Source organism: Dendrobates tinctorius, unplaced genomic scaffold (assembly GCF_039654945.1).
Source record: "Dendrobates tinctorius isolate UK_male_01 unplaced genomic scaffold, ASM3965494v1 ptg000065l, whole genome shotgun sequence".
Classification (NCBI taxonomy): Eukaryota; Metazoa; Chordata; class Amphibia; order Anura; family Dendrobatidae; genus Dendrobates; species Dendrobates tinctorius.
In genome coordinates this window covers 6,209,099-6,235,852 of record NW_027361733.1, presented here as the reverse complement: position 1 = coordinate 6,235,852, position 26,754 = coordinate 6,209,099, and the positions used below count along the sequence as shown (strand labels likewise).

General features: G+C 46.9%; 2 protein-coding genes across 4 annotated transcripts in view; one reads left to right on the top strand and one right to left on the bottom strand.

Moving 5' to 3' along the window:
* Nucleotides 1-12,902: 12,902 nt before the first annotated feature.
* TP53RK (TP53 regulating kinase) lies at nt 12,903-15,627 on the bottom strand. 2 transcript variants are annotated; one of them, XM_073580576.1, is made up of 3 exons: nt 15,479-15,627; nt 15,093-15,346; nt 12,903-13,449 (listed from the first exon to the last, which is right to left on the bottom strand). In XM_073580576.1, exons 2-3 carry the CDS (start codon nt 15,337-15,339, stop codon nt 12,980-12,982), a joined length of 717 nt encoding a protein of 238 aa, XP_073436677.1. In that variant the 5' UTR covers nt 15,340-15,346; nt 15,479-15,627; the 3' UTR covers nt 12,903-12,979. The 2 variants fall into 2 exon arrangements, with proteins under 2 accessions (XP_073436677.1, XP_073436676.1); XM_073580575.1 differs by lacking the exon at nt 15,479-15,627 and having other exon boundaries at nt 15,093-15,426.
* A 5,215-nt stretch (nt 15,628-20,842) lies between these two features.
* SLC2A10 (solute carrier family 2 member 10) overlaps nt 20,843-26,754 on the top strand; it is a 42,352-nt gene continuing 36,440 nt past the window's right edge. Inside the window, exon 1 of one of the 2 annotated variants that reach the window (XM_073580573.1) lies at nt 20,843-21,048. The gene's annotated coding sequence lies outside the window, so the exon portion shown is untranslated. Of the gene's footprint in view, nt 21,068-26,754 lie in introns of both variants that reach the window. The other variant, XM_073580572.1, reaches the window with a different exon arrangement.

The following is a 26,754-nucleotide window of genomic DNA, read 5'->3' as shown; positions in this document are numbered from 1 at the left end:
ATGTTCTCTGTCTGTTTCTCCGCTTGTGTTTTCTCCCCTATAGGTGCTATCCCGCATTGCAAGTGTCTCTATTCCACTGCAACCATGATGCTGTGATGTCAAGGATGACCATCTTTAAGTAGGGAGGCATGTAAGGGGGTGGCATTGCCATGGACAGTAGAGACAAGCTGCCTCTTTAAGAGACAGCACCCCCTTGGTTAGATCAGTGGGACATTCTGCACTTCCCTGCTGTAAAGGCTGTTTTGGTTTCATCTGCCTGACTACAGAGGGGAGGGGCTACTTTTCTGTGGGGAGAAGAGGAGATTTCTTCAGGAAGCAGACAGGCCTGCCTGAGCTGTGAGGAAAAAGAACGTTTAGCCTGAGACTGTGACTTTGTAAACTATTCTGGGGATTAAAAGGTGGCTTTCCTGCCTTGCTGCCAGAAGCCACAAAGAAAAGACAAGAAAGGAATAGGCTTGGAATCTTCACACAAGGGCAAGACCACGTTGCACAGAACTTCAGGGGGCCCCCAAGAAGGAACTTAAACACCAACCTCTCCGTGAGTGTTAACCCTGTGTGCGCACATGTTTAGGGCTTAGGATAGGCTGCAATAGACAGAGCACGGTAGCCGTGCGGCCGGAGTGTAGCAGCGGCCAGTCAGGCTAGAGTTAGAGCCAGCAGCATACTGTATTTTATTGCATTGCTTTTCTTTTTTGAGAAATACACTAATCTGTAACAGTTGGTGCTCCGTGCCATTTGTATGGCCCAGCTAGAGAATATCATTTTTTGTAAATTGTTTTGTCATTGCATACCCGTTTACACTTTCCTAACACTGCATTCCTTGCCTGTAAATAAATGAACCCTTTGTTGCTTGCACCTCATCTTGTGTACTGTAATCTGCCTGCATTGTGGTGGTCCCCCGGCCATCGGTTCACATTCATCACGTAAGACTCCATTGCTGAACAAAAAGCATGCTCAAGCAAGTTTCCAGTTCGCTCAACAACATTTAGACAAACCTGTGAAATACTGGGAATATATAGTCTGGTCAGATGAGACCAAAATTGAACCGTTTGAATGCCGTAACACACACGTTTGGATGCCAAATGGCACTGCTCATCACTCCAAAAATATCAACAGTGAAGTTTGAAGGTGGGAACATCATGTTGTGGGGCTGCTTTCTAGCATACGGCACAAACAAACTTCATGTAATTGAAGAAGGATGAATGGACAAATGTACCAAAGCATTCTTGATAAAAGTCTGCCGCCATCTACCAGGATGATGATGAAACAAGGGTGGACATTTTAGCAAGACAATGATCCCAAAAACACAGCCAAGGAAGTTCTCAATTGGTGTCAGTGAAAGAAAATAAAGCTGTTAGAATGGCCCAGCCAATCACGTGACCTGAAGCCAATAGAAAACGTATGGAAGGAACTAAAGCTCGGAGTTCGTAGAAGGAGCCCACAGAACCTTCAGGATATGAAGAGTGTTTATATGGAAGAATGGGCCAAAATCACATCTGAGCAATGCATTCTCCATACAGTAGGCACCTTGAAGCTGTCATCCCCAACAAAAGCAACAAAAGCTATTGTACGGAGTATTAATTTCAGTAAACTTATTCAATACTTTTTCCTTGTGTAATTTCTCATTATTACACATAACTTAATTTATGGACATCTATTATTTGATTTCTTTGCGTGGATTGGATGGTTTGTTACCAATATCTGGTGTGAATTTCAAGTAAACAGCACCTTTAAAATATACAGTTAAAACCAGAAGTTTCCATACACTATATGAAAAGACACATATGCATGTTTTTCTCAATATATGACATGAAATTAGAATAAACCTTTCCCGTTTTAGGTCAATTAAGATTTTCATAATTATTAATATCTGCCAAATGCCAGAATAATCAGAGAGACAGAGAGAGAATGTTTTAAGGCATTTTTATTACTTACTGCAAAGTAAAAAGTTTACATACATTTCATTAGTATTTAGTACCATTGTCTTTAAACTGAATGACTTGTGTGAAACATTTGGGATATCCTTCCACAAGCTTCTCACAATAGTTGGTCGGAATTTGGGCCCATTGCTCATGACAAAACTGGTGTAACTGATCCAGGTTTGTAGGTCGCCTTGCTCACACCTGTCTTTTCAGCTTTGCCCATACATTTTCAATAGGATTGAGATCAGGGCTTTGTGATGGCCACTCCAAAACATTGACTTTGTTATCCTTAGCCATTTTGTTACCATTTTGGCAGTAAGCTTCAGGTCATTGTCCATTTGGAAGACCCATTTCCGCCCAAGCTTTAACTTCCTGGCTGATTTCTTGAGATGTTGCTTCAGTATGAGAATCATAGAATGGTAGAGATGGAAGGGACCTCCTGGGTCATCTAGCCCAACCCCCTGCTCAAAGCAGGATTCACTAAATCATCCCAGACAGATGTCTGTCCAGCCTCTGTTTGAAGACTTCGATGAAAAGAGAACTCACCACCACTCGTGGCAGCCTGATCCCCTCATTGATCACCCTCACTGTCAGAAAGTTTTTTCTAACATCTAATCTGTGTCTCCTCCCATTCAGTTTCATCCAATTGCTTCTAGTGTTTTGTTGTGCAAATGAGAATAAAGGTGATTGCCACATAATCTTTTCTCATGATGCCATCTATTTTGTGAAGTGCACCAATCCCTCCTGCAGCAAAACAGCCCCCAAAACATGATGCTGCCACCCCCATGTTTCACAGTTGGGATGGTGTTCTTAGGCTTTCAAGCTTCTCCCTTTTCCTCCAAATGTAACGATGGTCTTTATGCCCAAAAAGTTCAATTTTAGTTTCATCAGACCACAGGACATGTCTCCAAAAATTAAGGTATTTGTTCCTGTGTGCACTTGCAAATATTAATCTGGCTTTTTTATGCTTCCTTTGGAGTAATGGCTTCTTTCTAGCAGAGAAGCCTTTCAGCCCATGTTGATACAGTACTTATTTCACTGTGGATATTGACACAATCTTAAAAGCTTCCACCATCATCTTAACAAGGCCTTTTGTGTTTGTCTTTGGCACGATATGCACATGTTGGACCAAAGCATGTTCATCTCTGGGATACAGAACCTTTCTCCTTCCTGAGCGGTACGATGGCTGGACATTCCCATTTTGTTTGTACTTTTATATAATTGTTTGTACAGATAAACGAAGCACTTTCAGGTGTCTTAAAATTGTGCCCAAGGATGAGCCAGACTTGTGTAAGTCTACAATTCTCTTCCTGATATCTTGGCTGATTCTTTAAGACTGTCCCAGGTGTGTTTCAGGTGTGCATTAAAATGCATCAACAGGTTGTGTCTCTATTTAACTCAAATGTTGTCAAAAACCAGAAGCTTCCAAACACATGACACCATCTTATGGGCAGTCCAGAATTGTTTAAAGGCATAGTAATCTTAGTGTATGGAAACTTTTGACTTTGCAGTAAGTAATAAAAATGCCTTAAAACTTTCTCTCTCATTATTTTGGCAAATATTAATAATTAGGGTAATCCTAATTGACGTAAAATGGGAAAGGTTTATTCTGATTTCATGTCAGAGAAAAACATGCAGATGTGCCTTTTTATATAGTGTATGGAGACTTCTGATTTCAACTGTATTTACTTAAAAATTTGGTGACATGTTCAATACTTATTTCACCTGCTGTATATTTGATCCATCTTTTTTTCTGCAAGTGTGGAGACATCAGTTCCTGTGCCTTTTCAACTGAACATACTTGCCTTAAAAGGGTTGTCCAGGGTCGTGATGAAAGAAAATTGGTGACGTGTTCAATACTTATTTCATCCGCTATATATTTTAAAGTTTTGTAAGATTGCCGAATTATGGAGATGTGAGCTGTGCGGAAAGAAAACATGTGATTTTAAATTCAACCCATTGTATTTAAAAGATGTAAATGTGAATAAAACCATTTACATGGAATTAAACTGTCTTGATCAACAATATAAATGTCATGAATTAGGGTCCGTCATGCAAATGTCCAGGTGTATAAACGAGGAGCAGCGTCATCCCAGCGGCACCAAATATTTAAGGAGTGGCGTGCGGTCATCCTGTAGATCAGTTTGAAAACTACAGTCATGGCCAAAACTTTCAAGATTGACAAAAATTTTGTTTTTCACAGTTTCCTGCTTCAGTGTTTTTAGATCTGTTAGTCGGATATTTCTCTAATTACTGAAATACAATTATCAGCATTTCATAAGTTTTTACACTTCTGACAAATTCATCAACTTTATGTAAAGACTCAATATATCCAGACTTGTCCCTTATTTTCCAAAACTTCTGCCCATCGCCCTGGCAGATGGGTCCAAATCCCAACTGATGACCGCCCATTCTGGTCTAATCACTGCTTGGACTTTATCACAATTTTTGTGTCTTTTCTGTTCACCTGCTTTTTGAGGATTCACCACAAATTCTCAATGGGTTGAGATCTGGGAAGTTTCCTTGCCATGGATCCAAAATTTCAACGCTTTGTTCACCAAGCCACTTAGTTATCACTTTTGCCTTGTGACATGCTAGAAAAAGGATAGTTCATCACCAAATTGTTCCTGGATGGTTGGGAGAAGTTGCTCTTGGAGGACATTTAAATCCCACTGTTTATTCATAGCAGTGTTCTTAGGCAAAATTGTGAGTGAACCCCTCCAAGGATGAAAAGAAACCCCCACACATGAATGGTCTCAGGATGCTTTACTGGTGGCATGACACAGGACTTCTGGTAACTCTCACATTTTCTTCTCCAGACAATCTTTCTTCCAGATGTCAGACAGAAGCTTTAAATAACATTACTATAGTCCTCTGCAGTCCAATCCTTGTACGTCCTGCAGAGTTAATTTTCCTGATGAAGCGTTCCTAGTTCCCAATTATCAGTGTAATTGCCAGATTAGACGGTAAGGCCAGGATCACACTACCGTGTGTGATGCGAGAAACTCGCACGAGTCTCTTGCGTCAACACCCGGCACTGTCGCTGGCACTCAGGACCGGAGCTGCGGTTGCATGTATTTCTATATAGCCGCAGCTCCGGTCCTGAGTGCTGGCGGTAACGCCGAGTGTTGACGCGAGAGACTCGTGCGAGTTTCTCGCATCACACACGGTAGTGTGATCCTGGCCTAATACTACACCTCGGGCCCCATATGCAGCGCCTCATGCACATCCACATAGCATGCAATCCACCTACTATTAACATGCTCAAGTCCAGAATAGTGCAAGCATTTTGTTTTCTACATATACCATTGGTGCATGTACAAAATCAGCCATATGCACTAGCACACTGGCTCTAATGTGTCCGTGGCACACACATATACATATAATACGCTTATCTGAATGAGCACTGAGGCCACTTTCCTATGACTGGGTTAGAGTGTATTCAACACGAACAGCGCATAGACCAACGCAAATGAATGCGCTAGTTCAGATAAGCACCAATGTCTTCTGTTCTCCGGAGGAGGCTCACCTATAAAGCTCAAAGAATGTACTGGCGGACTGGGATTTGTTTTTAAAGGTTACATAGGAACCTGAATTTAGGTTTTGATTCTTTTTTTATTATGAATGTAAAACCGGATGTGAAAGAAGGACACATGGAAGAAAAAACAGGATTTTTTATATACAGTATTCGTCTGAACCGCCCGTAAACTGCTGTATGTGATGTGTTTAAGACTAGAGATTTCCTCTTAACATTTTGCAAACGAACTATTTAAATCAAAATGTTGTTTTTAGTGGTAAAATCAAATTAGACTCCTAAATTAAGACCCCAGACCAAGCCCCTAATTGTACAGAAGTCCTTTCCTCCAATTCCGGCATGTCTCTCCTCATTTCACTAACAAGTCCTGCTTCTCATCTGACATTTGCAAGCCACACATCATAGATTGTAGATTGCGAGCAGGGTCCTCGCTCCTTTAGAAATGAGTTATGCTTATTCTGTTATGTCTTTACTGTCTGTACAAGTCCCCTCTAAAATTGTAAAGTGCTGCGGCATATGTTGGCGCTATAAAAATTGTTACGTGGTCAGTATTTACATTCCTTGGCAATGACCTTGCAAATGGTGTGTAATTCTAGTTGTGGCGAACATTTGATGGAGCAGGTGGCATGGGTTAGGCTGTGTGCACACGCTGCGGAATCTGCTGCGGATTGATCCGCACGGATTATCTGCGGATCATCCTGCGGTTTTACCATCTCCACAATAGAGGAGAATTGACATGTCAATTCTTTCTGCGGTTTAGAAACCGCGGAAAATTCCGCAGCATCTGCACTGCGGTTTCCATTTCCCATAGGGAATAATGGTACTGTACACCGCAGTAGAAACTGCTGCGGATCCGCAGGGCCAAATCCGCTGTGGAAACGCAGCAGAATCCGCAGCGCGTGCACACACCCTGAGGGTTGTTTTTGAGTAGGTCTGATAAAAAAAAAAAAAAGACACAAAAGCACAAACAACATAGACCTATTATTTGTATGGGAAAACGAGTTGCAGTTCACATGTTCAAGCTTTTGAATTTTTTTTTAAAGTGACCTGTCCATTCTTCTGTCGTATTTTGCTAAGAAGTCGCACAATACTTTACAATAAAGGTCAATGAAACGGACAAAAATACAACCACATGTCTTTCTGAGGATTTGGAAGGTGCTTTTGTTTAAGGGGTTGTTTAGATTTGGGATGAAAGTCTATAGCCACTGTATGTGAAACTAAATCCTAACAGTGCATGCACCGCGTGCTGTCAGGATTCTCCAGTGTCGGGAGAATACGTGACAACAAGCATGCAATTTGCGCATTTCCGGGCCACATTTCAACTAGACGTATGCAGCCTAGCTCAGTAGTTAAAGTGGTCAAGCACGTCTAGTCGGCATGTGACCGTTGACTCTTGCATCCGGCACTGCAAAATCCTGACAGTGTGTACACCATGAAGATTCAAAAGTATGCAGTCACATAGAGTAACTACAGACTTTCATCCCAAATCTAGACAACCCCATAAGAAGATGCTCCCAAAAAACGCCAAAAATAAACATTGAAAAACCATTTAGGAAATGACTAAATAAATGCTAAAAAATAAGTCAGGTTTTCAAAACTCCAGAGAAAGAGAGAATCCTGAAGAGTTTTTTGCTTGAAAAACTGACATTTTTCACTCACCAAAATAGAGGTAGTGTGAACATACCACTTACTGACTGTTGGTATTCGGAGGGCTGCCGACTGGTCCTGTACTATTATTATTATTATTATTTATTGTTATAGCGCCATTTATTCCATGGCGCTTTACATGTGAGGGGGGTATACATAAAAACAAGTACAATAATCTTAAACAGTACAAGTCATAACTGGTACAGGAGGAGAGAGGACCCTGCCCGCGAGGGCTCACAATCTTCAAGGGATGGGTGATAATACAGTAGGCGGGGGTAGAGCTGGTCGTGCAGCGGTTTGGTCGATCGGTGGTTACTGCAGGTTATAGGCTTGTCGGAAGAGGTGGGTCTTCAGGCTCTTTTTGAAGGTTTCGATGGTAGGTGAGAGTCTGATATGTTGTGGTAGAGAGTTCCAGAGTAGGGGTGATGCGCGAGAGAAATCTTGTATGCGATTGTGGGAAGAGGAGATAAAAGGGGAGTAGAGAAGGAGATCTTGTGAGGATCGGAGGTTGCGTGCAGGAAAGTACCGGGAGACGAGGTCACAGATGTATGGAGGAGACAAGTTGTGGATGGCTTTGTATGTCATGGTTAGGGTTTTGTAATGGAGTCTCTGGGCAATTGGGAGCCAGTGAAGGGATTGACAGAGGGGAGAAGCTGGGGAATAGCGGGGGGACAGGTGGATTAGTCGGGCAGCAGAGTTTAGAATAGATTGGAGGGGTGCGAGAGTGTTTGAGGGGAGGCCGCAGAGCATGAGGTTGCAGTAGTCAAGGCGAGAGATGATGAGGGCATGGACTAGGGTTTTTGCAGATTCTTGGGTAAGGAATGAACGGATGCGTGAAATATTTTTGAGTTGAAGTCGGCAGGAAGTGGAAAGGGTTTGGATATGTGGTTTGAAGGAGAGATCAGCATCAAGGATTACTCCGAGGCAGCGAGCATGTGGGACTGGGGAGAGTGGGCAGTCATTTACTGTAATTGATAGGTTCGTAGGGGGGGTCACGTGAGATGGGGGAAAGATGATGAATTCTGTTTTGTCCATGTTGAGTTTCAGATATCTAGTGGAGAAGAAGGATGAAATAGTGGACAGACATTGAGGGATTCTGGTTAGTAGGGAGGTGATATCTGGTCCAGAGATGTAGATCTGTGTGTCATCAGCATAAAGATGATACTGAAAGCCATGAGATTCTATGAGCTGTCCCAGGCCAAAGGTGTAAATAGAGAACAGCAGGGGCCCTAGGACTGAACCTTGTGGGACTCCGACAGATAGGGGGCGAGGTGAGGAGGTGGTGTGTGAGTGGGAGACGCTGAATGTCCGGTCTGTTAGGTATGATGAGATCCAGGAGAGGGCCAAGTCTGTGATGCCGAGGGATGAGAGGGTCTGTAATAATAGGGAATGGTCCACTGTGTCAAAGGCAGCCGACAGGTCCAGGAGGAGGAGGACAGAGTAGTGTCGCTTGCTCTTGGCAGTTAAGAGGTCATTGGTGACCTTAGTAAGGGCAGTTTCAGTGGAGTGGTGTGACCGGAAGCCAGATTGTAAGCGGTCGAAGAGGGAGCAAGAAGAGAGATGGGAGGACAGTTCAAGGTAGACGTGTTGTTCCAGTAGCTTGGAGGCGTATGGGAGAAGTGATATAGGGCGATAGCTAGATACAGAGGATGGGTCAAGAGAGGGCTTTTTGAGGATAGGTGTGATGGAGGCATGTTTAAAGCTTGAGGGGAAAACACCAGTTGTTAGTGATAGGTTGAAGAGATGGGTTAGGGTTGGGATGAAGACTGTGGTGAGGTTTGGGATGAAGTGGGATGGGATCGGGTCGAGTGCACAGGTGGTGAGATGTGATCTTGAGAGTAGAGTGGAGAGTCGATCTTCTGTAATGGTGGAGAAGTTGGTTTTGAAGGTGGAGGGCTGGGAAGTCGGGAGGAAGGGCTCTGGGGGTTGTTGACCAAAACTGTCCCTGATGTTATCAATTTTCTGCTTGAAAAATGAGGCAAAGTCTTCAGCTGAGATGAGTGGGGAGGGAGGAGGTGCTGGGGGGCGGAGGAGAGAATTGAAGGTGTTGAATAACTGTTTAGGGTTGTGAGACAGGGAGGATATGAGAGATGAGAAGTAGGTTTGTTTAGCTGTGGCGAGTGTGGTCTTGAAAGTAGTGAGGGACTGTTTGAATGCGATGAAATGCTCGTTGGAGTGGGATCTTTTCCATCTGCGCTCAGCAGCCCTGGAAGCTCGCCTCAGCTCTTTGGTCAGGCTGGTGTGCCAGGGCTGTCTGTTGATTTTGCGAGTTTTGGTATGTGTAAGTGGGGCAGCGGATTCCAAAGCTACAGCTATTGTGGTGTTATATAGAGCGGCAGCGTCATCCGCATTGTGTAAGGAACTTATATCTGTAAGAGGGAGGAGGGATTCGGAGAATGAGTGTAGGTCAAGGTGTTTAAGATTCCTGCGAGGGTGTGAAAGTTTGTGGGGTGGGGATTGTAGACATGGAGTGAAGAGGGAAGAGAATGTGAGCAGGTTGTGGTCAGAGAGAGGAAGAGGTGAGTTAGAGAGGTTAGATAGGGAGCAGAGGCGGGTGAAGATGAGGTCCAGTGTGTGGCCATCTTTGTGGGTGGCTGTAGAAGACCATTGAGTGAGGCCGAAGGAGGAAGTGAGAGATAGAAGTTTAGTGGCAGCTGAGAGGGAAGTGTCAATGGGGATGTTGAAGTCGCCCATGATGATAGTAGGGATGTCCGCGGAAAGGAAATGAAGTAACCAGGTGGTGAAGTGGTCAAAGAAGGTGGTGGCTGGCCCTGGGGGGCGGTAGATGACAGCCAGTTGGAGGTTGGAGGGGGAGTAGATGCGCACAGAGTGCACCTCAAAGGAAGGGAGGGTAACAGAGGGTGGCAGTGGGATTGGGGTGAAGGAGCAGGTATCTGACAGGAGAAAACCAACTCCTCCACCATGTTTGCTGCTGGGGCGGGGGGTGTGAGAAAGGTGGAAGCCGCTATACGAAAGTGCAGCAGGAGAGGCTGTGTCAGAAGGGGTGAGCCAGGTTTCGGTGATGGCGAGGAAGGAGAGTTTGGTAGTGACAAAAAGATCATGGATGTAGGAAAGCTTGTTGCAGACAGAGCGAGCGTTCCACAGAGCTCCTGTTAGTGGGACTGGGGAAGCGGGGGCTGGGTGAATGGGTATAAGGTTGGAGAGGTTACGGAAGGTTGTGATAGAGCGTGGATGGGAGGTAGAAATGACTGTGGGAATGTGGTGAGGAGGACCAGGATTTGGAGAGATATCACCAGCAGTGAGAAGGAGCAGAGAAAGTGTTACCAGGTGGGAGCAGGAGAGGGCATGAGGGGGCTGTCTGTGTTTGGAGACAGAGGATTGTATGTTAAGGAACAGTTTTGAGGCGGAGGTGAGGTGGATGGGGAGGATTGAAGAAGAGATGAACAGTTCCTTACTAGGAGGACTGTACTAGTGGAGAACCTCTCATAAAAAGTTACTAGCTGTGGAAAAGTTATTGCAATTTCAGTAGTCTTTATAGAAGCATTAGAGGAGAAGCTAACCCTATATTATACACCTATGGCCTCAGGCCTGCGAGTTCTGGTCTGCTGCTGTCCTCACTCCAGATTGCACCAGTGGAGCCCCGATGTTGTGCGTTATAAATGGTGAAAGCTTTGTCTGAACCATGGCTGATGGACAAATGAACAGTAAGGCTGGTTTCACATTTGCGTTAAAACAACGCTGCGCCCTGCGTCGTTAAGCCCCGCCCCGAGCCGGCTCCCTGCCCGCCCCATCCGGGATCACCGCCTACTTTCGCATTTGCACGCATGCGATCGGCGCACCCTATCTTTAGCATAGGGTGCGCAGATCATGCGCTGCCAGTGTGAAAGTAGCGTGTTGCGCACTTTTGACGGTGCGCCGTGCGCGCCGAAATGCAGCATGTTGCATTTCGGCGCACCGTCAAAAGTGCGCAACACGCTACTTTCACACTAGCAGCGCATGATCTGCGCACCCTATGCTAAAGATAGGGTGCGCCGATCGCATGCGTGCAAATGCGAAAGTAGGCGGTGATCCCGGATGGGGCGGGCAGGGAGCCGGCTCGGGGCGGGGCTTAACGACGCAGGGCGCAGCGTTGTTTTAACGCAAATGTGAAACCAGCCTTAGCCAGACAGATCTCTGAAGCCTGGAAATCAGCGCTGGCTGATGGAGGCAGCTCTCATCAATATCCCCTGATCACGCTGAGATCAGCGAAAGCAGGGGACAATGTTGAGAGTTGTTTTCAGACATCGCTGTCTACATCGAGTGTAAAATTCTCTGATTTCTCACGGTGAACTGCGATAATCTCGCTAAAGTCAAAGCTGTTCATGGGTCTGCTCTCGCTGCAGTGAGTCATTCTCGCCAGCTCTTCAGTATGAGTGGTCGACTCCGGCCACTGCTCACGCTGATGAGCAAATGCTGCACAGAAGGATTACAGAGTGGGACACTCTAGATTATTTCAACATCGGACAGGTGAGGGATATCGTTGTTTTTTATTTTTGTTTACAGGGTACAATGGCTTCAGGGGATTAGGTGTTAAGGTGAGTATAATGTGATTTTTTATTTTATTTTTCATTTTACACTCTATGTAGACAGCAGTGGCTGAATACAACTCTCAACATTATCCCCTGCTCTCGCTGATTGTAGGAAGAGTAGAGGACAATGTGAGCTGTTTTCAGCACCCGGCACCTGAGAACAGAGAAAAGTGTGTTGGCTTGTCTTAGGTGCCGATACTGATGCGGCACACGTATGAAACACACAGGCATCTCTGATACTTTTTTTTCCCGTACCGTAAATGTTAGGACGTTTGAAGGAGGCCTAAGACAGATGACTGACTACCAGAAAGAACTGGAAGAATGACCTCCTACTGAGACAATCTGCCAGGAAGAGAAAAGTGAGGAAGAGACACCCTTAGGGCTCATACTCATAGAATCGTAGTGTTGGAAGGGACCTCCTGGGCCATCTGGTCCAACCCCCTGCTCAAAGCAGGATTCGCTAAATCATCCCAGACAGATGTCTGTACAGCCTCTGTTTGAAGACTTCTATTGAAGGAGAACTCACCACCTCTCGTGGCAGCCTGTTCCACTCATTGATCACTCTGTCAAAAAGTTTTTTCTAATATCTAATCTGTCTCCTCCCATTCAGTTTCATCCCATTACTCCTAGTCTTTCCTTGTGCAAATGAGAATAAAGATGATCCTTCTACAATGTGACAGCCCTTGAGATATTTGTAGACAGCTATTAAGTCTCCTCTCAGTCTTCTCTTCTGCAAGCTAAACATTCCCAAATCCTGCAACCTTTCCTCATAAGACAGGGTTTGCAGACCGGTCACCATTTTGGTCGCTCTTTTCATACTCACTTGCGACAGACTCGCACGATTCTCGTGCGAGTCTCTCACATGAAAACCTGGCACTGCCGCTGGCACTGGGACTGGAGCGTGCAGCTACACGTATTTCTATGCAGCCGCACGCTCCGGACCCTGTGCCGGTGGCAGTGCCGGGTGTTCATGTGAGAGACGCAAGAGAATCGTGCGAGTCTCTCGCAAGTGAGTATGAGCCCTTAGTGTGACTGACTTCTAGGGACAACTGAGAGAGACGGAGGGACAACTGAGTGACCAGATGACAGGTCAATGATCCCTTAGTGACCTGATGGCCGATAGTGGTTGATGGCAGAAACTGTACTCTGGAGTATAAACCATTGCGAAAGAGAATCAGGAGGGAGATTATGGATCGCAGAGTTGGAGTTTCCTTTTTGGCTGGAGGAACATTGCATCTGTCCTATATCACACTGGCATAAAAAAGTATCAAGAGTTAATAGGATTTTCATTGCCATCATACACAGAATATCAAATGCAACCCAAAGGATGTCCTATATACAACGGTCTACCCAACCATGGACCGCTTCCTGCCCCTCAGTCTGACTTCATCCAGTTTTTTAATGATGGGGCCGGATTTCTTGGAGGCGGCTGTGTAGCTCTGGAGCAGAGCTTTGAACACGTCCTCCGTCTGGGGGTGAGTGCTGAGGAAAGCCTTTTCCAGGACATAGAGGTCGACACCTTTATCTTCTGGGAGAGCCGAGATAAAGCTCAGGCCGAAATCGATCAGCACCAGGTTAAGGTCCGGATGTGGGGGCCGTAGGAGCATGTTCGAGGTGGTCAGGTCTCCATGGACGACATCCTCATCATGCATCCGGGCCAATATCTGACCAATCCTTTCTGCCAGGCTGTACAGGCTGCTGCCATGTTCTCGCGCGGTCATTATGAAGTCCCGAACTGTGACTGATCCTTCTATATCCTCCAGGAAGATGCAGTTAGAGACATAATCAACAAAATAAACCACAGGAGTGGCAATACCTGAAATACAAAGTGCACAACACGGACCCAGATGAGAATTGGTTATTAAAAACAAAAACGTTTCCCAACCCTACCTAGTGGTGCGCACCTGCCATCCCGCACCTAAGAACTGACTGCTCTTCATAGTCACAGCGCCCCTGGTGTCCACTGCTCCTTCCCACACCTGAGAACTGACTGCTCTTCATAGTCACTGCGCCCCTGGTGTCCACTTCTCCTTCCCGCACCTGAGAACTGACTGATCTTCATAGTCACAGCTCCCCTGGTGGCCACTTCTCATTCCCGCACCTGAGAACTGACTGATCTTCATAGTCACAGCGCCCCTGGTGTCCACTTCTCCTTCCCACACCTGAGAACTGACTGATCTTCATAGTCACAGCTCCCCTGGTGGCCACTTCTCATTCCCGCACCTGAGAACTGACTGATCTTCATAGTCACAGCGCCCCTGGTGTCCACTTCTCCTTCCCGCACCTGAGAACTGACTGCTCTTCATAGTCACAGCTCCCCTGGTGTCCACTTCTCCTTCCCACACCTGAGAACTGACTGCTCTTCATAGTCACAGCGCCCCCGGTGTCCACTTCTCCTTCCCACACCTGAGAACTGACTGCTCTTCATAGTCACAGCGCCCCCGGTGTCCACTTCTCCTTCCCACACCTGAGAACTGACTGCTCTTCATAGTCACAGCGCCCCCGGTGTCCACTTCTCCTTCCCACACCTGAGAACTGACTGCTCTTCATAGTCACAGCGCCCCCGGTGTCCACTTCTCCTTCCCGCACCTGAGAACTGACTGCTCTTCATAGTCACAGCTCCCCTGGTGTACACTTCTCCTTCCCACACCTGAGAACTGACTGCTCTTTATAGTCACAGCGCCCCCGGTGTCCACTTCTCCTTCCCGCACCTGAGAACTGACTGCTCTTCATAATCACTGCGCCCCTGGTGTCCACTTCTCCTTCCCGCACCTGAGAACTGACTGCTCTTCATAATCACTGCGCCCCTGGTGTCCACTTCTCCTTCCCACACCTGAGAACTGACTGCTCTTCATAATCACTGCGCCCCTGGTGTCCACTTCTCCTTCCCACACCTGAGAACTGACTGCTCTTCATAATCACTGCGCCCCTGGTGTCCACTTCTCCTTCCCACACCTGAGAACTGACTGCTCTTCATAGTCACAGCGCCCATGGTGTCCACTTCTCCTTCTTGCACCTGAGAACTGACTGCGCTTCATAGTCACAGCGCCCCTGGTGTCCACATCTTCTTCTTGCACCTGAGAAAAGACTGCCCCTGGTGGCTGCTCCTCCTTCCTGCACTGAAAACTAACCCCTCTCCTCAGTCACAGCGCCCCTGGTGGCTGATCCCACTTCCTGCACCTGAAAACTGACAGCTCTTCCATCAACATGGCCATTGATAGCTCACCTGCCTTTCTGCGCCCAATAATTGATTGCTCTGAGTAGTTACAGCGCCCTTGGTGGCTACTCCCCCTTCCTCCACCTGACATTTATCCTCAGTCACCACATCCCTAGTGGCCACTCTCCAATCCTGCACCTGAGAATTGACAGCTCTTCAGTCACAGCGCCCCTGGTGGCCGCTTCCACTTCCTACACCGAAAACTAAAATCTCTCCTAGCAACAAGGTCCCTGGTGGCTCACCTGCTTTCCTGCACCTGAAGATGGAGCGCACCTCCTGGGCAGTCCGCCGGTGTGTCAGCTTCTCGTCCAGTGTAGGATGCCTGTACGTCTTGGGGAAGCGCTCCTTCACTACAGCAGCCTTCCCCAGGAAACTTCCCCGGTACACCCGAGCCTCAGCCCCCTGCTTCATCAGCTGCAGCCCCTCCAGGTACCGCCGAGTCCGCTCCCTGCTGCTTATGCTGTCCGCGCTGTTCTCCATAGCAGTCATGCTGAGTCTGTACGTAAAGAGCGTAAGAAGGTCTCAGTAAGAGTGTGCAACGTCATTCTAGAACGTAAACCATATGAAGAATAAAGGAGAACGTAGCAAAGAGGTTCAACACAGAATAGCGTCCGGGCGGAAACTGCACCAGTAACTGAAGGTCCGGAGGATCTGCTGGCACGTGGCAGATCACGGCACAGTCCTTCCTTCCCTCACGTCACACGTGTCCTGCTGTGCAGGAGTGGAAGTTGTACAATCTTTTCCTACAATTGTCATAGAAAGCCCGTAATCATGTACAGAACAGCCCTCCTGAAGGGGTTAAAGTCTGACTCCGCCTTTAAAGCTCCGATAACAACAAGTGACATCTAATCCCCATGTAAACCAGAGTAATGGAAGACAATGTTATATTGGAGTTACACCCAGAGCTGCAGTCACTGTTCTGCTGTTACCTAATGTATTGTACTCCAGTTACACCCAGAGCTGCAGTCACAATTCTGCTGTTGCTTAATATATTGTACTCCAGTCACACCCAGCACTGCACTCACAATTGTGCTGTTACTTAATGCATTGCACTCCAGTTTCACCTAGAGCTGCACTCACTGTTCTGCTGTTACCTAATATATTGTACTCTAGTTACACCCAGAGCTGCAGTCACTGTTCTGCTGTTACCTAATGTATTGTACTCTAGTTACACCCAGAGCTGCACTCACAATTCTGCTGTTACCTAATGTATCGTACTCTAGTTACACCCAGAGCTGCACTCACAATTCTGCTGTTACCTATTGTATTGTATTCCAGAGCTGCAGTCACTGTTCTGCTGTTACCTAATGTATTGTACTCTAGTTACACCCAGAGCTGCAGTCACTGTTCTGCTGTTACCTAATGTGTTGTACTCTAGTTACACCCAGAGCTGCAGTCACTGTTCTGCTGTTACCTAATGTATTGTACTCTAGTTACACCCAGAGCTGCAGTCACTGTTCTGCTGTTACTTATTGTATTGTACTCTAGTTACACCCAGAGCTGCAGTCACTGTTCTGCTGTTACCTATTGTATTTTACTCCAGTTACACCCAGAGCTGCACTCATAATTCTGCTGTTACCTAATGTACTTTTCTCCAGTTACACCCAGAGCTGCAGTCACTGTTTTGCTGTTACCTAATGTACTCCAGTTACAGCCAGAGCTGCAGTCCCAGTTCTGTTACCCTATGTATTCCCCAGTGACATCCAGCTCTGCAGTCACACTTCTGTTGCTACATCATGTCTGTGCTCTAGTCACATCAAGATCTGTAATCTCTATTCTGCTTGTACATCATGCATTCTACTCCAGTTACATCCAGAGCTGCTGTCATCATTTTATACTATGTCCAGAACGACGTGCTGCCGATAATAATGATTAGGGTGCACTGACGCTGAACCAGCAGAGGGCAGCATTGAGGCCCAGCAAGGGTGAAATGGACCCTGACAGCTGACACATGATGCCGATCCAGAGGCTTCTCCCTGCCTCGACCAGCGACTGACAGGTCTCTCCCTGTGTGTAGGGAGACATGTCATTAGCAGCGGGCGGGGAGAAGTTACCAGGGACCTGTCTCTCCGACTAGTCACCATGAGGCTTGGTCCCTGCGGCTTCTAAAGTAGGTTTCAGAATCAATCCTACCTGGCTGAGGTCGTACAACCAGTGTCTGGTGCCTGGAGAGAGGGCAGCATGGATCCACTGTTAGGTTCCCTTCAAGAAGACACTTAGAAAATTCAAAATGCTGCTCAGCCTGTGACTGCTGAGCAATGGAAGATTCAGAAAGTAGTGATGTCCATCTGTTCTTTGTACATTTTTTTGTTCTTTGATACATGAGATGTAGAGTAAATGTGATAAGTGGTGGGAAGTTTAGGAAAAGGACTGGAAATCACATGTCTATTTTGAGAGACAGTATACATGAAGGCAGCGCCAGACTGGAGCACCTTGGGCCCAGCAGAGAAAATCATTCTTGGGCCCACTATGTAGCTACATAGAAATAAATACAAGACCACCAATTGTGCGGTAAAACATGATAATATCAGGGTACAAAATAAGGTAGTACACGTCTTAATCATAGAGCAGGGGTTGGGGTAGCCCCCCTCATGTAATATAATGTAGCCCCTCATTGCTTTCTCCCCACCACCCCATCATTGCCCATTCCATCACCTCCACCATTGCCTCCTCCCCCACCACCCCATCATCCTTTCCACCAACAACAACATTGTCTTCTCCCCCACCACTCCCATCACTGGTCTCTCCATCACCCACATCATTGCCAATCTCCAATACACACACAGCATCGCACCACACACACACACACAGCACTGCACCACATACACGTATGCAGACAGACACGCACAGCACCACTCACCTCTCCACACGTTCCCTGCAGCCGTAGCACATCCGGGCAGCATCTTCATCGCCGGCAGCTTTCTCCCTGAAACAGCCGTGCTGAGTGATGACATCATCCAGCTGTGCTATGTCAGACAGGAAGCAGCGGGCAGGAAGCAGGATGGCATCGGATCCCTGTAGCTCCGCTCTGCTGCCAAGCTGCAGGGATCACTCCCTGCCCGCCGATTGCCCTCAGGGTTAGTCACTCTGCAGGGGCCCACCTGCGAGGCCCCGATGCAGCCGCATCGGCTTTAGATACGGGCAGTGTTAGCCTCAGCCTGCGGCTAGCACTGCCTGCTATTAAAGGGAAATGAATACTCACTTCTCTCCACGCCCATGGGGGCATGGAGAAGTATGAATATTCATTTCCCTTTAGCAATGGGGACAGGCTCCTATGCCATATCTCATGGAGGTCTGGATTTGGAATGATACTCAAAATGAAAGTGGAAAATCAAATTACAGGCTGATCCAACTTCAGTGGAAATGTCTCAAGACAAGGAAATGATGCTCAGTAGTGTGTGTGGCCTTCACATGCCTGTATGACCTCCCTACAAAGCCTGAGCATGGTCCTGATGAGGCAGCAGATGTTCTCCCGAGAGATCTACTCCCAGACCTGGATTAATGCATCAGTCAACTCTTGGACAGTCTGTAGTGCAACGTGGCGTTGGTGAATGGAACAAGAGATTATGTCCCAGATATGCTCGATTGGATTCTGGTCTGGGGAATGAGCAGGCCAGTCCTTAACATCAATGTTTTCATCATGCAGGGAAGGCTGACAGACTTAATCCACATGAGGTCTATCATCATGCATCAGAAGAATATCATCCCCGTACCTCTGGCTAGCACATAGAGGGCTGTGTGGCCCTGCAAAGAAAAGCTTTCCCATACCATTACTGACCCACTGCCAAACTGGTTCAGTAATGCTGCACAATAATGGATGCTGCAGGCAGCAGAACAATCTCCATGGCATCTTCGGACTGTCATATGTGCTCAGTGTGAACCTGCTTTCATCTGTGAAGAGCACAGGGCGCCAGTGGCGACTTTGCCAATCCTGGTGTTCTGTGGCAAATGCCAAGCGTCCTGCATGGTGTTGGGCTGTGAGCACAACCCCCATCTGTGGACGTCGGGCACTCAGACCTTCCTCATGGAGTCGGTTTCTAACCGTTTGTGCAGACCCATGCACATTTGTGGCCTGCTGGAGGTCATTTTGCAGGGTTCTGGCAGTGATCCTCCTGTTCCTCCTTGCACAAAGGCTGAGGTAGCGGTCCTGCTGCTGGGTTGTTGCCCTCCAACGGCCCCCTCCATGTCTCCTGGTGTACTGGCCTGTCTCCTGGTAACACCTCCAGCCTCTGGACACTACGCTGACAGACACTGTAAACCTTCTTGCCACACCTCGCATTGATGTGCCATCCTGGATGAGCTGCACTACCTGAGCCACTTGTGTGGGTTGTAGAGTCCGTCTCAAGCTTCCACGAGTGTGAAATCACAACCAACATTCAAAAGTGACCAAAACATCAGCCAGAAAGCACTGGTACTGAGATGTGGCCTGTGGTCCCCACCTGCAGAACCACTGCTTTATTGAGTGTGTCTTGATAATTGCCAATAATTTCCATCTGTTGTCTACTCCATTTGCACAACAGCATGTGAAATTGATGTTCAATCAGTGTTGCTTCCTAAGTGGACAGTTTGATTTCACAGAAGTTTCATTTACTTGGACTTATATTCTGTTGTTTAAGTGTTCCCTTTATTTTTTGGAGCAGTGTGTATATATATATATATATATATGTTGTAATGCAGTGACCCCTGTTAGGAACGGCGGAACGCACTAAATAAAAGTAATAAAGTGCGTTTGCCGCTCGGGGTCCACCGTGCAGTAGGTGTTACAACCGCTGCTGAGTAATGGCAGACAAGCAATATGGCGGTATAATGCGCATGGGTTCAACTTCACCCGTAGTGCACAGAGCGAACTCTGTTCACACACAGAGGCGCCGCACACACAGAGGCGCCGCAACAAAAACATACAAAAGGCTGAGCCTGTTAGAGTCACACACGGTATAAGGTCACAGGAGCAGGAACTAAGACAGAGGGGCTGCGTCCGTCTAGACCTACCGTGTGTGCGGCGTCGCTACTGCGAACGCCAAGAAGGGCTGCAACTGCAGCGCGGCGCAGGACACTGCTCTGGACGACACAGCTACAAAGCAGTCGCTATGTCGGACGCTAGCGCAGAGATGCGGTGTGCACAGTGGCCTAAGGCTTGCCACAGACTGGCGCAGACTACTGAACTAATTCCCTAACCACATGCGTGATATCAGAGGGAAGGGGTTTCATAATAAGTCAGTCACCAGAATCATACATCCGTCACCATTCACACATAGCAGTATAGTCTATACTAGCGCATGGCGGAATGGCCATGCGCGCTTTTTATAGCAGCCGGGACCTTCCGGAAGCTTCCAGATCTCTGAGATGGACCAATGAGATCTGGAGCAGGACCTGAGCACATGACTCCCGATCTCCAATGGGAAACCGTCTCATGAGCATGCTCAGTAGGAGGACAGAGGGACTTAGCCCCTGGAGAGATTAGCTGCAAGGCAATCTCCTCTGCGGTAGATAAAGAGCAAGAGACCGCAGAATGTAAGGGTCTGGATTCCTGCAGAGCAGAGGCAGGAACCTGACTCCTAACACCTGTGACAGCTAAGGGGCGCTATGTGGGCTCCTCAGGTCATACATACAGGCGTTCCCTCTGTGGTGATGCAGAAACAGTGACTGGCAAGGTTGTGAATGGCCGATATATGTCACAGGGATGGATGCTCCCTGAGATGCAACCCGGAGTGTTTTATTATTAGTGCACGTGAGCACTAATATAATAGTTAGTGCACCTGGGTCCGGGTTGCAGGTAGCTATGAGAGATGGGAGGGTCAGGCTACCCATATTACCTCACCTTTGGGTGAGGGTGCTGGCTGTACCCCTGTTTTCCTTCAGGACCTGCAGGTATTTTCAGGACCTGCCGTGAGGTCATGACCTGGTGACCTGCCATGTGATCCATACCTCACCTGGGAGTGAGGTTACAGCCTACATAATAAAGGTGTGTTTAGCACATGAGAGAGTGTTGGGAGTCTGGATTGTGCACAGACTTCCATGTGTCCAGGTGGGACACTACAGAGTTGTCTGTGACCTGGGAGGTAGAAGGCCTCCTGTGTGTGTGGCTCCAGGCCAACCCTGCTTGCTGGATATCGCACAGCCTGGGGAAGCAGTGCTGGCTTTCCTGAACCAGAGGAACGAGGTCTGTGAGATACCTCCAGAGTGGACGGTCGGACAACCGTGAGTGGCACTGACCCCGGTCAGTAAGAGACTGTACTGTCCTATGGAACTGAGTGTTTAATGGACATTGCCCTGGCCTGTGTGTGAATAGGGTCTGAGGGGAGCAAAGCCCTGTTTATGGACATTATTATTTTATGTTGCTGGACCTAAAGGCTGACTACTCTGCGTTTGTGCTGCTGGGGATATGGAGCAATAAACCCAGGAGAACTTTTAAGAAAATTGGGTCTTCCCAATGCATTGTAGCGGTGGCATATGGGGTAATATTTGGGGTGTTGATCTCACCTTTGTGACATCAAGCCCCGAGGTTAGTAATGAAGATGCATCAATTAGCCCCCATTACCAACCCCAAATAGTCAAATAGTAAATAAAACACAGACACCTATTATAAAATTCTATATTTGAAATAAACACAGACCCCTTTATTGTTCTTAATTAAACCATACTTACAACTTCTGCTAATTCCCCAAAGCCGTCGTTCTCATGTAAAAAACATAAAATAATAAAGCAACAATATACCATACCTGTCCGGAGTTCTGTCCCACGCCGTAATCCATATCTGGGGAATATACAGTTTGCAACCAGGACGGTGCTGTATTGTAAGGGTTCCAATGGATTGTAATGAATAAGAAAATGCTCACACAAGAACTGAATTTACTTAAATTGATTTATAAACAGTATAAAACGATAAAATACATATGCATTAATCAGAAACAAGCATTATTCATACGTTACATTATTCAGATTGACGTCGACCAGTCATCCTCCAGGAGCCAAAAGAGACCGAGCACGTGTCCTAGTTCTTTTAAATGTCCAGCTAAAACGTGTGTCCAGCCCCACCATGTGGGGAATGATGTCACAAGTCTATTGTCCATTGGCTATAAACACATCCCCTCAATACCTGTTTTAACCAGTATATAATACAGGAAGCTAGAGGAGGGGGCCTCATGTGTGCCACATGGCAGAAATACAGCAAGCTGGAGGAGGGGCTTCGTAGCACATGTGGGGGAATTAAATATAGATATATATATATATTAGCAAAATAATTAATTGGAGTGTTGAAACCATTAAAAATAACTTGTACTATACAGGTGCCTAGATGCGAAAGTCCCGGCTGCAAACTAATGGTGAATGAATGAGATGCTGCCAGCGCAGCCTAAGTGACTAGCGGTGTGTAGATTTCAGCCAGGGCCATAGTCGTAGCTGAGTTCTTCCGGCCTTGTGTGCCCTTGCCTTCCAATACATAAAAATCACGCTCCATTGTCAGCTTACTTGCCTCTATGTTCCCTGCATCATCAGGGTCTTTTCTCTATTCTTTATGGTCACCTCCGGCCACTTCTGAATAAACAGAGACACAGTCCAGGTGCAACTCAATACGGAAAACTTTACTTTCATGACTTCGCAGCACATCCAGATCCATTACAATATTTTCAACAGCTTGTATGTTACACGTTACTTCATCTTTCCCTGCACTCCTCTCCCTGTCACACTGCACGTTCCTGGAAGGACCATTTCCAACAGCTCCTCAGCGTCCTCCCTGGCCAGCCTCACTGCATACGGGTGTTCCCTCAGCCGTTTCACCCAAGTTCTGAGGGGATCAGCCCAAGCAATGACCTGCCACTTGGCAAGCGACCTGCCATGTGGTGACTTCTCCTGTATCCCAAGTTCCTGTAGATGCCGTTGTTGCCCTTACTGAGGCTATGCTGTCCCACTGACTCTGGATGGCTGGGTTCCTCCTTGAATGTTGCAGGATGCTGAGTAGCTTGGGAATTTAGCTCACCCGAGCACTTCGGGCTACCTAGCCCTGATTGAAGCTTCCAGAAACTATTCCTACCTTAAACCCAGCTAACCCTTCCTATGGTTAACCATTTACACGTATGAACTCTTGTCCTACACTAAGCACACTTATAATACCCCATCTAGTGACTAATTTCTGTACCCCCTTACACTCTCCCTTCCTTTTACAATGGTCGTTCCTGACCATATCTTACACAAACGTTTATTTTTTTACAAACGAATACCCCACACAGGGAGAGTAAGGAAAGAACCATAAATGCGTTTTTTCACATTTTACGTTATTTTGAAGCAGGTGTCTGAAGATAGTCCATCTGTTTACACCGTCAGTCCACAGATAGTTAGTCTTTAAGGGAGGCACCCCCCTCCCTTTGTGTATGGTACAGTCCCGTGCGTCATGTGCAGGCTGCCTGGTACTAGAATGCAGACTGTTTCTGCAGTCACACCTGGTACATTAGTCCAAGGACCCATAGTTCCAGATAAGCAAAGTCCTGCTTATCTAGCAGAAAAGCACAACATTCACAACAGCAAAAAAAAAAAAACCTTTTCATCCTCCATGTCCATTCCTGGCTGCTCCGGCCGCATTGCTTTTGACTCTGGGAGCGTATCAGGGCTCCTTTGCTCGTAAGGACGCAGAACAGTCCCGCCTTTTCATAAGTGCAACAAGCACAACTTCATCATGCTTATCAGACAATATACAATTCAACGCCGCGCGTCCCGTGCCGCATTTTCGTCAATGTTCCATGCCCGCGTATGAGCTGAAGTGGACTCTGCCACCACACAGTCCTTGGGCTGTCAAGATGCAGCAGAGGCAGTGTTGGGGGAAGCTGGAACATGGGGAGCTGACTGCTCCCGACTTGGGCCTGCATACAGCTCTAGGCCGCTATCCTCCGGACACAATGTCACCGCCACCGCATAGTAGCCCCTAGGGCAGTCTTCCTTGAAGAAGGAGACCCAGTACCCCTCCAATAGGTGTCTCCCATGTTTCACAGAGGCAGCATTAACATAATTTTTTTTCATCAGTTCCTGCCTCCCGTATAAAGCCGTATCCTTGCTCCACGTTTGCGTAAGCCAGTTGCCCATGAGAGCGGCGCCCGGCCATAGCGACCTCCCCGTATTGGTACAGCTGGGTCCAAATTTCTTTTTCCCGCTGCTTCTTTTTTTTTTTTTGTTGAATCTATTTTTATTGAAAGAACAAATAAACAGAGGAAACATACAGAATAAGGAAAATATGCAAGTTATACACCTTTCTGTACATCGTTACAGCATAAACAGTTACTTATACATCTATCATATCTATTCAAGATGAAATCTTGTAGTTTCTCAGTAAAATGTGTATTAGTGGTTTGCATACAACTGTTCCTAACCCACTCTGACTAATTGACTTACACTAGGTAATGGTTCACCCATCTGCACAGGACATACCAAATATTTGTTCCTTATTTCTTATTATCACGTGTGGGTAGGTTCATTAAACGATGTTCGTACTTATTCAGAATATGTTTTGCATAGTTCAGTAGGGGTGTAATATGTAAGAAAAGAGAATGTAGGGAGAGAAGAAAGAAGACATAAGAAATTTCAGAATAGAACTTTTAGGAGTAGTAAGGAGGGGAAGGGAGAGAAAAAAGGAGGGGGGGGGGCAAGGGATCAGCGGTCCCCAAATCCCGGACCAAACCCTAAGAAGCCACCTCAACCAACTGCGATAACCCAGCTGTTTCTTTAAACAAGATCCAGGGACGCCAGACTCGGGTCAAGCGGGTGCCATCCCCCTCCAACTCAGCCATCAGCTCCTCCATTCGAAAGATATCTGCAAGTTCCGCCACCCATTCCACCATAGTTGGCGGTGTTGCCACTCTCCAGTGGCGTGGAATTACCATACGTGCTGCGGTAATACAAAACCTTAGAAGGCTCCGTTTTTGAGCTGATATGGAACCTGGAAGGATTGAGAAGATAGCAACCTGCGGAGAAGGGGGCACGACATCTCCAGTAATTTTTTGATAAGCCAAGAACACTTTCTTCCAGAAGGGTTGGATCATAGCGCACTGCCACCATATATGGTACAGTGTGCCCCTCTCAGTTCCACATCGCCAACAGGTGTCCTCCACTGTCGGAAAAATAGACTTTAATCTAACGGGGGACATATACCATCTGGTCAGTATCTTAAAATTTTTCTCCTGTGCGCTCCCAGCCGGGGACATTTTAAATGTAAATAGGTAGGCCTTACTGAGATCCTCTTCCGAGAATTTACATCCCATCTCCTCCTCCTATGCCCGAACATAACTTGGAGTCACCTCCGAGTTCTCAACTCGGAGCTCCTTATATAAACGAGAGATCAAGTTAGAAGGAGGGTCTTGTTGCTGCAATAAGTTTTCCAATCCTGTCACAGGAGGGCGGGAATCGCAGTTCGCCATAGGTCTCTGGATAAATGACCTCAGCTGATTATATTCCATCCAGGAGAGCTCCTCATTGGGAGACTGTTCACGGAGAGTCCCCAAATTTGGAATGTTTCCTCCCACCAGTATCTGTCCCATACGTAAGTCTGAGCTAATATGCCAGCCTAGAAAACGATTTCTGTAACACCCTGGGGGAAAGTCCGGGTTACCGAAGAGTGGTGTCAACGGATTCAGGGCACTAATCAATTTTTTCTTAATCTTTATATGATTCCAAAGTCGTAATGTCTCTTGTGCCAAAAATCCAGTCGAACCCACGGAACCGCCCGTAGTAGGATCACAATATCGGATCCAAGGCAGGTGTCTCAAGGGAACACCAAAGGATGTCTGTTCCAGTTGCACCCATTGTTTAGAGCTATAGCTATACTGCCAGTCAAACAGTCGTATCAGTATGGAAGCCCTATGGTAGAGTTCTAAGTCAGGGAGTCCTGCCCCACTTCTAGACTTTGGATTTGTCAAGCTGGTGTATTTTAAACGAGGCCTAGACGCCTGCCAAATAAAGCGAATCAGCTCGGACCTAATGGTTTGGAAGAATGTCCTTGGCGGTATGATCGGGATCGCCTGAAATAAATATAAAAATCTAGGAAGAACATCCATCTTAAAGGAATTCATCCTACCAAACCATGAGATGTTCTTTCTTCCATATTCTCTTAATCGTTTCAATGTCAAGTCCAGAAGGGGCAAGTAGTTAAGTTTATAAAGGTCGGTCATGTCGGTAGGGATTTGTACGCCCAGATATTGAATAGCTCCGTTTTTCCACCGAAAGGGGAAATTCTCCATTATTCTCGTAAGTTCTGTTTGTCCCAAGGATATATTAAGAGCTTCAGTTTTCTGAAAATTAATTTTAAAATTACTGACTGCACCGTATCTTTTAAACTCCTCCATCAACGACGGGAGGGAAATGTGCGGCTGAGTTACGTATAATAGGAGGTCATCTGCATAAAGAGAGACCTTATAATGAACCCGGTCCACCCACAGGCCGTGCACATTGGGGTTCTTCCTAATTGCCATCGCTAAATGTTCCATAACCACTGTATATAGAAGGGGCGAGAGAGGGCACCCCTGTCGTGTACCGTTTCCGATAGCTATAGGGTCTGACAAAGCGCCATTGATCCTAATTCTCGCCGAAGGGTTGGAATACAGGGCCGCGATCTTTTGTATAAAGCGATTCCCCAGGCCCATCTGTCGTAAGGCCGAAAACATCAATCCCCAACTTACACGGTCAAAGGCTTTCTCCGCGTCAATCGACAACAGTACCATTGGCTTATGTTCTGACCTCGCATGCGCAGTCAGAATGAGGGTCTTGTTTATCCCGTCTCTCGCCTCCCTTCCCCGCACAAACCCCACCTGGTCCGAGTGCACAACCAAAGGCAGAAGAGGAGCCAACCGGTTCGCCAAGATTTTTGCGTAAAGTTTTACGTCTACATTAATGAGTGATATCGGACGGTAGTTGGTCACCACCGTA